We start from the raw sequence: 13,585 nt of genomic DNA on the forward strand, positions 1-13,585 counted from the left end.
TTTTTTTTAAGTTTTGATTTACATTACTAGCCCTTATTTTTCTCAAGACCTAGTTGATCGGAAAAGTTGACCCAAATGACTCAAATTTGAGAATTTGAGTTTATGAGCATCAATTATATGTATAGTATTTTGTAATCACAAGTTCACAACTTGCTACATTTCTATCCATTTTTGTTCTTGCTGCATTTTCAAGTACATTTAGCATTGTCCAAGAAAAAAAAATGAAATTTTGAAAGAAACATACAACTTTTTAAGACTATTCCCATCGGCAAGTGATGGGGAATGTCATCAACAACTTCGTGGGAGGGCGCCGATGGCAATGGTGCCGCCCTCGGCCTGCTCGCCCTGGAATTTTTCATCGATACGCATAAATGAGGACGGAGAGAACTTGAGCATGTGGGTCCTTTTTCCTTTTTATTGTATTAATATGTTATTTGTAGCATGAGTATTTGTAGATTGAACAAGAGTATAAGTCAGGACGTTCAAGTGTTCCTTTTTTCTTTATTTATTGTATTAATTTATTGTTGAGTAATTACAAATAGAACTAAAATGCAAAAATGGAGGTTAAAAGGGATAAGTGTTTGAGGAAGAAGATGAGTTAGGTACACTTTCAATTAAAAAATGAATATAAATGTGTGGTTGCAATTGGTTCCGGACACTTTAAAATGAGTTGAATCCCATTTTAAATATAATACTCGTAATTGTTATTGTTATTATAAAGTCTAAACTAAATACACCATAATAATAATAATAATAATAATAATAATAATAATAATAATAATAATAATAATAAATATATTAAAAAATTTGAGGAAGTATGTCATGGTTGGCAATGGTATGTCATGAGAGTGTTATGGGAAGAAGTGGTGATAAAGGTTGAGAGAGAAAGCTGATGTGGCGCTGATTAAATGTTTATCAAGGGGATTGGTCTAATCAGGATAAATGAACTTGACACTTTCCATAATAATAATAATAATAATAATAATAATAATAATAAATATATTAAAAAATTTGAGGAAGTATGTCATGGTTGGCAATGGTATGTCATGAGAGTGTTATGGGAAGAAGTGGTGATAAAGGTGGAGAGAGAAAGCTGATGTGGCGCTGATTAAATGCTTATCAAGGGGATTGGTCTAATCAGGATAAATGAACTTGACACTTTCCAAATGACAAAAGTACTTATCATTGACTTCAATTATGGTTTATAATTTTATATACAACAACCCAGTTTAATTACACTTGCGTACAACCCTAACCTACTCCGTCTTAACTCACAATCAAAAATTAAACTGTTGACTTTGATTATCCTTAAAATCATAGCCATTTACCTACCCAAATTTTCTTCTTGTTCATTCAAGTTTCTTATATCATCATCCTTAAAAATAACTAACTAATAGATCAGTATATGGGTGTCTACAAATTTCTCCTTTTCTCCCTCTTACTTCCTTTTCTTTCTTCAGAAGCAACAAATGATTGTCAAACTTCTTACTGTGGTCAAAATTTCAACGCAATACGCTTCCCTTTCAGATTAATCGATCAACAACCCGAAAATTGTGGCTATCCAGGATTCAATCTACGTTGCGTTCTTCAAAACACGATACTCATCAATCTCCCGAGTGCTGGGGACTTTGTGGTAAGAAATATGGATTACCGTCATCAATCGTTACAAATTTACGACCCTTCGAATTGTCTTGCTGCTAAGCTTTCAAAATTAAACCTCTCAAATACTCCTTTCCCAGCTTCTTACTATCATAACTATACTCTTTTGAGTTGTCCAAGTGATGCAAATTTATTTGGTGTTAAACCGATTGGGTGCCTTAGTAATTCTTCTTTTTTGATACTGGCTACTGATTCTAATACTTTTGCGACATCAATGACGAGTAACGAGAGTGGTTGTGTGGTTTCTGGGCGTTTAAGTGTGCCAGTGAATCAATCATATGATGATGGGTTGACGTCACAGCTCAGCGATAATATAACTCTAACATGGGGTACACCTGATTGTGAAAGTTGTGAAGCAAATGGAAGTTCATGTGGTTATGCTGATATCACCTCACAAACAATAACATGTTTATCCAATAATACTGGTGACAGTAAGACATTTCTATATGTATTTGTTTTTGTTTTCTGAAACAGTTATAAACAGGTCAAACGGATAAGATTTTCCCTACTCGGGTCTAATCGTATCTTGCCCGAGGAAAGAAGTACTTTTACTTAGATGTACGCAACCTAAACGGTATAATACCCTTTTTTTCTGGGCCCCTTCCTAGTAGTGATGTTTGAGTATCAGAACTATTGGGAAGAAGTACTAGGATAGCTTGAGATGTTTTTTTAAAACAATAATCCCATTGAACACAATTTACAATGACATATAATAATACTTACATTGCTATTTTCCAAAAATATATATGAAAAATATCAGTTACCGAAAACTATCATTTCTATTTTCTCAAAATTAGTTTTCAAAGAAATCAGTACTCCTTTAGTTGTCTTTGGCAACCCACCAAACTCACTCCATTGAATACCCCATGAGTGAAAGGTCGATAGCTTGAAGACCCGAGAGTCAAAAGGAGTTGTAAATTCTCAATATGCAAGCGAAAAGAACGTGCTCGTGTATTAGCAAAGACTTCCAAACATGGGCACTAGCTTCTTAGGTGACGAGTACCACTGAACTATTAACTCCTTGGTTGCCCTTTTATTTCCTCTGATAGAAAATGGTAATAAAACGATAAGTTGATATTTCTGTTTTCTTAATAAAACTCATTTTGAAATCATAAAACAGAACATGGTTTCTAGTTTCTTTAGAAAAATATACTGAGAAGACAAAAGAAATTTATTTGCAACTTAACTAAAGGCCCCTTTAATATTTTCAGGTGCTTCGAACGGATCTTCTAGTATATTCAGAATCTTGGCTTTTGCCATGGCTATACCAGCCATGACAGCCTCCCTTGTGATCGCATGTTTCACGTGTTTACGATTTCGTCGAGAGCAACACATGATCAGCACCATCACCACTGCAACCCCAGAAGACACGGTTGAACCATCAAGGGTCGTTGGTCTAGACCAAGCCACCATCGAGTCCTACACAAAAGTCGTTCTTGATGATAGTAAGCGTCTCCCGGGACACGCTGATGATGCAGCATGTCCTATATGCTTATCAGATTACAACGTCAAGGAAACGGTGAGGTGTATACCCGAGTGTCAACATTGCTTTCATGTGGACTGTATCGATGACTGGCTTAAGAAGAATGGTACTTGTCCGATTTGCAGGAATTCGCTTGCTGTTGTTCATATCGAATCATAGCATTTTATTTGTTGTTCTTATTGTGAATACCAAACATAGTTGTATAAACCATATATTAGATTATAGTTATGTAAATTTATATACAATTTGAACAATAACGTATAAATTACCATTCATAATTATGTTAGTTTGAAAGAATAGACAAGCAGGAATAAAAGTTGACTTTTATAAAGTCAGCTTGTTATAGACAACTAATAATACGGCTCAGTTATTGATTCGACAGCCAGCATCGATTTATTGACGACTTGACTAACTCTTAAAGTATAAAAAAAAATTCAGACACGACTTAAAACCCATAGAAATTTGATTTTACCATTTTCATAGCGTTTCAATTTTATTTTTAATTTTATTATAAATTGGCCAGAGGTCCATTCGAAAGTAATCTCTCTATCCGTCGAATAGAGAGATGGATGACGTTCTCTACTTTTGAGAGTGTTTTCACTCTGGGTGGAGAAATGACTTGTTTTTATTCTCGGATAGATGAAGGATGGTCTACATCTTACCTCCCCATAGACCACTTATGTGGTATTGAATTTTGTTGTTGTTTTGAGACATAAAAGCACCTGGAGTACGAGTTGTCACCAAAGTTCCATAAAAAAAGTTTCACCTTGAGACGCTGAAATTGTAATTACCCCACCAAAGTTCCACTTGATGTTGCATCGAAGTTCCACTCTCGAAATCTTGAACGGATTGGTTTTTGACAATTTCTATTTTATTTTTATTTTATTCATTCTTCCTATTACATAACTGTTCACTAAACCAACCCTCCACTTTTTAATTTCAAAGTTTCTTATTTAAAACTGGAGCCTAGCATTCTTAATACAATACGGATGGTTTCCATCACGTTGAGAGTTGAAATAAACAATGTCATTCGCAACAAAAACGACTTTACCGTCAAGTCATAATAATCTCATATATCATAACCTCAAGCTGACATTACCAAGTAAGAGACAATAAAATTCCTAAATTCATGATCACAATTTACATTTCATCATTCAGTTTTCATATCAGCATTATCAGTTAAGTTACTACCACTTCTATAACAAAATCATTTGTACCTTCATAGCAGCAGCAATTATTACTCGTTAGTTTCAGTGCCTAATTGTAAGCTCGGCTCTAAGATGCAAAGCATCATCAATAAAGTAAACACTTTCTTCCCCAATAAACGACGTCCATGGAATCCCAAACAAGTTACGGTACCCAACAGCCTTTCCACCTGTAAAAGTGTAGTTCCCCTTGTATTTGCTGACGAACTCTTCCATAGGCTTTGACCTAGCAGCAAATTCATAATCAACCGCAAAAGAAACCGACCCTTTTTCCTGCATACCTAAAAAAAGCCCAAAGCAGTGAAACGAGCTTTGTTGGTCCATGTTACAATGAGCGGACAAGAAAAACCCTTGCCCGCCCAAATGAAACGCTTGGGAATAAACCCGCCCAGATGGAAACAAACTTGCACACTCGTCACGTTTCAGATCCAAGTACACCACACACTGCGGATGCGGCTGTTCGAATTCAACCACCTTAACGGGCCTATATTTATAGGCCCGTTCCACAAATCGACGGTAAAGATTTGAGCTTTCATCACTGATATACGCCCGTTGTTTGTGAGGGGTCTCGGCTTTGAAAAATAGTGCTTCGATTACGGCCTTTTGGGCGAATTCGGGGTCAAAGTCAACGCAAGTCATGACCTTTCTGAGTTTTCTGCATGTCATGTAAGGGAAACGGATAAACCGTGCAAGACGGGTCGTTAGAACTAGACGACGGTCCTCTAATTTAGGGTACTGGATCCGGACCCACTTGATGAGAAAGTCGTAAACTGCATCCTCAGAAGCCACCTGGAGATCATCACTAGAAAAAATAGCCTCCACCCCAGCCAGTGGCAAGTTAAGAACCTCGTCTTGAAACCTGCCAATCATAACAAAATAATTTTTTTGATTAATTTCATATAAAAGTTCTCCCTTTTAAAATTACAACAAGGGTATTCTAGAATATTCAGTAACGATCAAGAAGCAAGGTTGCAAAAATCACTACTCAGGGAATACTCGGATGTTGACCAAGTTTGACTTTGACCAAGTTTGACTGAGTTTGACCGAGTTTGGCTGAGTTTGACCGAGTACTTTCAGACTTCAGAGTACTAGCCGAGTAAATCTGAGTTCTGAAACAGTGTTAAGGAGGATGCTTACTTGGTTAAATCCTTATAGCGAACAGCAAGGAACTGCTTGGCGGCATCAGTCAATGGCTGAATGGCTTCAGCCATTAAAACGCTAGAAGGAAATTCGAGATAAAGTATTGCTGATTCAGGTGTCATAGGCAGATTTCTCAATAATCGGCTGCAGTATCTCATGCACGAAGCAACCTCAAATTTGTCAGCAGCCATTAGTACATCGAGCAGAGCAGGAGCAGTAGTTGCAGACAAGGTATTGCTGTATATAAAGTTCAACAGGTCCATTAGGGCAGCTTCCTCTGTTAAAAAAAAAAATAAACACAAAATAAATGATTAATAAAGAATTATTCGTAAATAGATCAATGTTACGATGTAAGACTCAAAATGATTAACAAACCTGAAGCGTTAATTCGCAAGTTTACATGGCGCTGTTCTGACTCCCTCATTCCATTTGAAAAGAGCTGCATGAAAAGTATACGAGCAAACTTAGTATTATTAATTACTAATAGAATAAAGGATTTTTCTAACTAAGGTGCCAAAAACACTTGTACTTTTTAATAACCGCCATGTAAAAGTCAACGTTAACCACTTTGTACATGCTCCTTAATGACAGCCCGTTAGAAAAATCCATATATAAAATAGAGAAAATAAATCCACCTTAGCAATGTGACATTACCTTGTAAAAAAATGGACTTCTTGCAGCTAATATTGGAGAGCTAATATGTAATGTTTTAACTCTAACAACTGTTGAACACTCCATGCTCCAGCTTAAATTATTGTCCTTTGCACCTTCATTTGATATAATACAATCAATATTAGTAGTGATATTTGAAATAGAATGACAATAAGCAAATAGATTTACAGTAAACATTTGATTTGAGATTAGTGAAAATTAGTAACATATGAGTAATAATCCAGAATCATAAATTAATAGATGATTAATACCTGTTGGTGACTCTTCAATCATTGCAGCAGGTTCATCATCCTGAGTTTCTGGGCCCACACCATCATCAGTTTGATTGAGAACTTGTTCCTCTGGATACACAAGACCAATGTCTATGTCTATAACTGTGAATATTTATATACATTGTTAAAAGTCAATATAAACACGTGCATGCATAAGATATATGATATAAGATTATGCAGACGTACATGCAGAGCAGTCATCTAGAGAGGGTCATACTATTTAAGAGTTAAGACCCTAATAATGTCTAAATAAGATAACAGAACAATATATGGAAAAGATGTAACATAGAGATACATATTGCAGATGTCATATAATAGCACAAATAGGTGTTGTCTGTTTAATATACAATAAACCGCAACAACTTTTTGTTAAACTGCAAAAGTCGAACAGTAATGATTGGATTTTCCCTTAAACCTTGAAATGAAAGTTGCTCAAGATAATGATATGATTATATGGCATCAATAAAGGGATATGGCAGAATCTAAAATAAGACCTTCATAAATACTTTCGATAAGATTACGCTGTATGCCAAAAGCAGAATATTATTAATATAGAGTAAATCAGTAAACTAAGTATGATTGCGCAACTACTTCATACATAAGCAGGAAAAGATTACATTTCCATATACCATAGTGGTTATGGTGTTGGTGACAATTAATCTTAAATGGTGATATAATAGTTCCTAACATTATTTTACCAATTGTTTAATGTATGAAAATGAAATTAAAACAAAATCGAACACATTATCAGCTTGTCATTGTATGAACTATGAACAACACAATGTTACGGCACTTAGCTACCTGAATTGCGACAACGTTAACACTAACTTTAGATGGAGTACTAATTAACTAATAAGGCAAATAAATTAAGCACACAATGATTGCACTCGTGAGAAGGTATAATGCGAGACTCCCATCCCTAGAGGTAGATGCTATAAATGGTTGCTCCTAATTTCATTTGAATTTATAAGGCAGCCTCTCCTAATTATTCGCTATGCTCTAAGAATAACATAAGGAAAATGTATATCTTATATCTTACTATTCTAATTATATGGTTCACACACATAACAAAAAACTTAGAAATGTCTCGCAGACGTTTTTATTATGTCTGCAGACCTTATTATGTCTTATGGCTGCGCGCCAGCAGCCATAAGACATAATAAAGTCGGCAGCCTCGCAGACTTAGAAATGTGCTTCTAAGTGATGCAGACAGAATTAAGTTATGTTGCAGGCAGAAAAAAAACTTCATTATTCGGCATAAAGACCTTCAGATCACATTTTTTTAACAGACATGGTCCGCAAATATTCAGACAAATCTTAAAAAACAAACCGCACCTAAAAGCTCTTGATAATCTTTATACCTCAACTACGTTCTAAACTACTAACTTCCAGCCAGAGCTATATCTTTAACCTAACATTAGAAAATTCAACACCAATATAATTCAGATTAAATTACTCACAAACCATAAGGATAGCTAATGGATTAAAAATTTTTACAGAAAGAATAAAAAAAAGAGATAAGGGCGTATATGACCAGATTATACCTAAATTCATTCATCTCATTCTTTCAAAACAATAAAAATAAAAAAAAATAAAAAATGCATGTATATAATTACAACATATGGTCATATGCACAAAATTTTAGCAATTAAAAAAAGAGAGAGAACTGACCATTTTCTTTTTTAAGATCTTCACGACGTCGTTTTCGATTTCGAGCCCAATCAGCTAAGCTGGTACAAGCGTCACCATCGATTGTAGACTCTGGCGGTTCCGAAATGATTTCAATACGAAGAAGACGATCGGAGAAATTGCTATCGTTAAACGCAAAACCAAAGTCTCCGTGGCCGTGACCGTTTTCCGGCGAGTAGGTGGAGTCCATAACCGCCGTTCTAGGATCGAACAGATCTAAATTTGAATCTCTCATTCGTATGTGATTTTGTTTTAAAATTTTGTGGGAATTTGAAAAACCCTAATTAGAGAAGGAAGAGGAATAAACGAAACAAAATGATATAGCAGCACGGGTATAGGCGTATAGTTTGTTGCCCGTACGGAAAATAAAAAAGAGTTTTGTATTTACACGCGAAATATACGAAACATCTACAGCTACAGTAATTGTTATTTAAAAAACTTTTGTACTGTACATATCTTTTTTTAAAGGCCAATATTTTATTAACACGAAATGGTCCAAAGGGGGGCCAGCCCAATACACGAAAATTGTCTTAGCCTGTATTACATCGATATAACTCAAATATGTTGCAAAGAGTACAACTATGAACTAGGATTGAATAAGTACAGAAAATTGACTTGCGAATTAAGCTTCACAAGACCAGATCCAGGATAGCGATACCATCTTCCGGTTCTTGATTCGGTTTGAGATCCATTCGAACAATTTGAGTTAAAATTTCATTAAAATAGTCGCACTATTCCAGTAACGATTTTTGAAGACTTTTTGGTTTCTAATACTCTATATTGAATACGCACATGACCATTCCAAAGCTTGCCAAATACTCGAATTTAAAGGGGATAGAGCACGATTGCATTTCCCACGAAAGGCTTCGTTTAAGCTAAGATTTGTAACCGCCCCCAATCCTCACTATTTATATACTTTCTCCCAAATATCCAAGGAATGCCGACAGAATAACAAGATGTGGTCAATTGTTTCCACATCATCATCGCATAAAGAACATCTAATGGAGTCTAGATCGATACCTCTTTTATCAAGTTCGGTATGAACCGGAATCTGTCTTTTTAATATCCTCCATATGAAAATCTGCACTTTTGACAGGACGAGATGATTTATAAGCGTTTCTTCACTTGAATTAATGCAAAAAAGCTGTTCGTCGATGATCATTGATAGTTGTTTTGTTGTAAATTTCCCGTTTGTGGCTAAATTTCAAATTCATGAATCCATGTTCCTGTTATGTTTAGAGCACTCCCTATGGTTTCACCATTACCCATATAATGCTATGGATGCCATAGCTTCATTACCCACTCTTCTTGATGCTATGTTTAGAGCACTCCCTATGGTTTCACCATAGCTTCATTACTCACTCTTCTTGATGATGTGGCATCCATTACCCATATAATGCTATATGCATAGATTAGTTATAAGGCTTCATTATCCGTCTTCTCCATCAATTTAACGAAACCATGAACTTCAAGTTATATAAATTGTGGGTTTTGCTGCTCCTGCATATCACTTTTTTGCATTCCAAACACCCCTTTCAACCAATGTACAAGTTTATATGCATTTTGTACAAGTTTACTATTATTATTTGTGCTAGTTAAAATAAATATAAAAAGAAATTAATTAATGACGTGGCAGTTAAGGGTAAGATGTTTTAGCCATGATAGGTAGTGTTTAGTTATAGGATTTTATGGGTTATTTATAGGATTTGGGTGCTGATGTGGCGCTGTTGTGGAAGTTAAGAGGATGAACAGCGTTAGTCACGATATGGAGTGGCCTTAACGTACATATCAATTGCAATAACCAGTTGCTCGAGGTCGAAAATTGCTCTCCCTGACAGTGGACGTTTCCAGCTCCACTGTTTATCACATGCTTGCTCGATCCATTGAACACGATCATGTACCATAGCCTCCTGATTTGTCTCTAAAATGATATAGTTGTATTTCTCTTGAATAGGGTTCGGGCAGAGCCATGAGTCCTTCCAGAATTTGGTGTCGGCCCTATTCCCAATCGACTTTGTAAATGAGCTAGCAAAATTCAAGCCCAACTTCTCGGTTTCTATCCTGCACGCAAAATATTTAACTAAACACCACTAGGGATGACAATGGATCGGATATGTAACATCCCGTCTTTTTTCGTTTACTTTTCGTCTGTCTATTTTAAAGTCCGTTATATAATTATAACATCTTTCATTAATACGCGTTTTAAAATATTTCGTTTAGGTATTTCATGCACTCGCTTCAAACTTAAGGGACTAAACTTGCCAAGAGACCAAACTTTTGACTAGGTCAAATGGTCAACACCATCTCCTCCATTCATTCATCCTCCACTTTTCCTTTATACTTCCATCTTTTTCTCTCAACACCCAAATCAAAGAATCATCATCCATTTTCGATCTAGAAAGTGTTCATCAAAACAAATTACATATTTAGAATCCTTGCATCTTCCTCTTCGAATCCATACCAACTTCATCTCATTTGGGTAACTTTCTAAAAATACTAGATTCTTTGTTCTTGATGTTTTTAACTTATAGAAGTGTTAATTAGTGTCTATGGCTCAAGTCTAACATGAATATGTGATTTATATGCTCGACCTTGTTATTTTAAGTAACTAGCATGAACTTGAAATTTGGTGTGTTTGATCTTGTGATTTGGTTGCTTAAATGTTGTTAGATGTTAAAAGTGCATGTATTGAATGTGTTACTAGCATCACTAGCTTCAATTTGGTGAGTAGGTTGACATGGAAAAGCTTCATAAACATAATTGTTAAGTTTATGATTTTGAGTTAGGGTTTGATAGAAGTAAAATGAACTTTTGATGCATTGAATGCTTTGCAATGTTATTTGTAAGTGTCTAGTTGTATTGTATGCGTAATTATCTACGAAACAGCGTATCATATGTGTGCATTTAATTCCCGAATCATCAATATGCATTTATGAACTTGAAGCATTTATGATGAGCATTAATTGATCATTCAATTTGGAAATTTGATTATTGTAAATGATGATTTTGGTTGATGAAATGTGTTTAGTTGCATTCCTCGTTAAATTACCTTTCCAACGATGTATGGTATGCGTTTTAGGTGTTTACGGTTTATGATTTGTGCTTAATTGAAGTTTGGTTGAGACTTGAACAATTGAAACTGACCAGGCACCAGTTCACGTTGATTGCCGCGGCGGGCACTCCTTGGTAGCGGCGCAACATTAGGCGTGGCCAGGGACTGATCAACTTTACTTTTACACCGAAAATTCTAACTATGCTACGCATCTCCGATTGACATGTAACTTATTCTAACATGCTTATATATGATTAATTAGCTTAGAAAAATAGTTCGGGACCGGACCCGAACGTGTTAACTTTTTCGTTGACTTTGACTTGACCAAAGTTGACTTTTGTTCAAACTTAACCAAATACTTTTGCAATCATTCTAACATGCCTTTATATTTGTATCATGCATGAAACTTGGCAACGTGATTCACATGCTATATATATAATCGAGTCGTAACGAGCCATAGGACTAATTGAACAACTTTGATCAATCATGTTTACCGTTATTGATTCGACCTACTTGTTTAGGTCAAGACTAGCATCCGTTCTTGCACACGTTTACTTGTGAAGTACTTTTACCTTTGTGCACTCAAGGTGAGATCATAGTCCCACTTTTACTCTTTTAAACTTACATTTGGGATGAGAAAACATAAACGTTTCGTTTTACAAAGTGAATACAAGTACGGAAACAAACATTCTACGTACGAGTTAGAACAAAAATCCTCAATTCGATTATCATTAGTTACACTTGCCGGGTGTAAGCGAGAACATATGTTGTATGGCCATATGGGTTTGACAAACCCTCATTCGGACGGTTCGCTACCGTTATTAGGATGAAATATATTTTCGAGAAACAGTGTAGGTTCTAACACTATGTGTATGGGGTTCGTGGAAAGTTAAGCCTTGATAATTGGGTGCTCGTTGATAGTGTTCCAAATGAACATATATTTAGTAGCAATATCGTTCCAATATGTAAAGTTTTTAAATGTAATTTCCTTATTTTTAGTTGTAATAGTTAAATAAATAAGTGCGAAGACGAAAGACGCAAATCGCTCGAAAATGAAGATTTAAAGACAAAAACGAAGATTTGAAAGACCAAAACATCCAAAAAGCTCAAAAGTACAAGATACAATTAAAAAGGTTCAATTTATTGATAAGGAACGTCTAAAAATGACAAGAGTACAAGTTACGAAACGCAAAGTACAAAATATCTCAGCGTACGCAAGGACGTTCGAAAATCCGGAACTGGGACATGAACCAACTCTCAACGCTCGACGCAACGGTGTAAAAATTACGAGTCAACTATGCACAAGAATAAAATATAATATTTAAATAAATCATAATAAGAATAATATTAAATAATAAAAAGTTGTTAATTGAGCATAGTTCAGGGGTCGTAAATGAAAATTCAATTTACAATTTAGCCTATAAATGGAACGATTGTAACGATGAGAATTTTCATACGATATTTTTTCGATCTTTTTTTTTCTTTCTATCTTTTTTTCTTATTTTTCTATATCAAATATCAATATCTATATTTATAATTCTCTATCATAATGTTAATGTAATCAGATATAACAATAATCTTAATTTTAAGTTTAAATTATGATAATAATAAGATTTATGATAGAGATCATTTGAGTGTGTAAGTCGAAATTCTGTCCGTGTAACGCTACGCTATTTTTAATCATTGTAAGTTATGTTCAACCTTTTTACATTAATGTCTCGTAGCTAAGTTATTATTATGCTTATTTGAGCCGAAGTAATCGTGATGTTGGGCTAAAATATTAAGACGGGGTTATTGAACTTTGTACCATAATTAAGGTTTGGGCAAAAGACCGACACTTGTGGAAATTGAACTATTGACTATTAATAGATGGGGGGTATTGTCTAATTGAGTGACAACTCATTGGAGTCTGTCGAACCTATCTTCAAATTAATTAACCTAATAATTAATAATGATTATGGTTGTCCTATTTAGTGATGTTCATATGGAATCTGTTATAATCATTTAATTAATCAATTGGGTTGGGTAATTGATTATTCATTCTGATCAAGTGGATGAATTAATATTCATAAACTAATTAAAACAGGGGTGGATTACATACAGTGATAACTGGTGTAATTGTTGACAGAAGTGATAACTGCGTCATAGTTTAAATCCTTAATCAGTTGGAATATTTGACTTCGGGTATAAGGGTAATTTGACGAGGATACTCGCACTTTATATTTATGACCGATGGACTATTATGGACAAAAACCAGATAGATGTATCAAATAAACCAGGACAAAGGACAATTAACCCATGGTAATAAATTAAAATCAACACGTCAAACATCATGATTACGGAAGTTTAAATAAGCATAATTCTTTTATTATATTTCTCATCGTATCTTTATTTACTGTCATTTTATTACTCG

At 34.8% G+C, this 13,585-nt stretch overlaps 2 protein-coding genes across 2 annotated transcripts; one reads left to right on the top strand and one right to left on the bottom strand.

The window, feature by feature from the left end:
• Positions 1-1,228: 1,228 nt before the first annotated feature.
• LOC139897142 (putative RING-H2 finger protein ATL21A) lies at positions 1,229-3,399 on the top strand. Its single transcript, XM_071879799.1, has 2 exons — positions 1,229-2,090; positions 2,871-3,399. The coding sequence occupies exons 1-2, from the start codon at positions 1,406-1,408 to the stop codon at positions 3,299-3,301; spliced, it is 1,116 nt and encodes a 371-aa protein (XP_071735900.1). The 5' UTR covers positions 1,229-1,405; the 3' UTR covers positions 3,302-3,399.
• Positions 3,400-4,247: 848 nt separating this feature from the next.
• LOC139897143 (BTB/POZ domain-containing protein POB1-like) lies at positions 4,248-8,465 on the bottom strand. Its single transcript, XM_071879800.1, has 6 exons — positions 8,103-8,465; positions 6,411-6,533; positions 6,142-6,254; positions 5,863-5,926; positions 5,485-5,764; positions 4,248-5,206 (listed from the first exon to the last, which is right to left on the bottom strand). The coding sequence occupies exons 1-6, from the start codon at positions 8,353-8,355 to the stop codon at positions 4,393-4,395; spliced, it is 1,647 nt and encodes a 548-aa protein (XP_071735901.1). The 5' UTR covers positions 8,356-8,465; the 3' UTR covers positions 4,248-4,392.
• Positions 8,466-13,585: the final 5,120 nt, after the last annotated feature.

The sequence above is a fragment of the Rutidosis leptorrhynchoides genome, chromosome 3 (assembly GCF_046630445.1).
Source record: "Rutidosis leptorrhynchoides isolate AG116_Rl617_1_P2 chromosome 3, CSIRO_AGI_Rlap_v1, whole genome shotgun sequence".
In the NCBI taxonomy this organism is placed as follows: domain Eukaryota; kingdom Viridiplantae; phylum Streptophyta; class Magnoliopsida; order Asterales; family Asteraceae; genus Rutidosis; species Rutidosis leptorrhynchoides.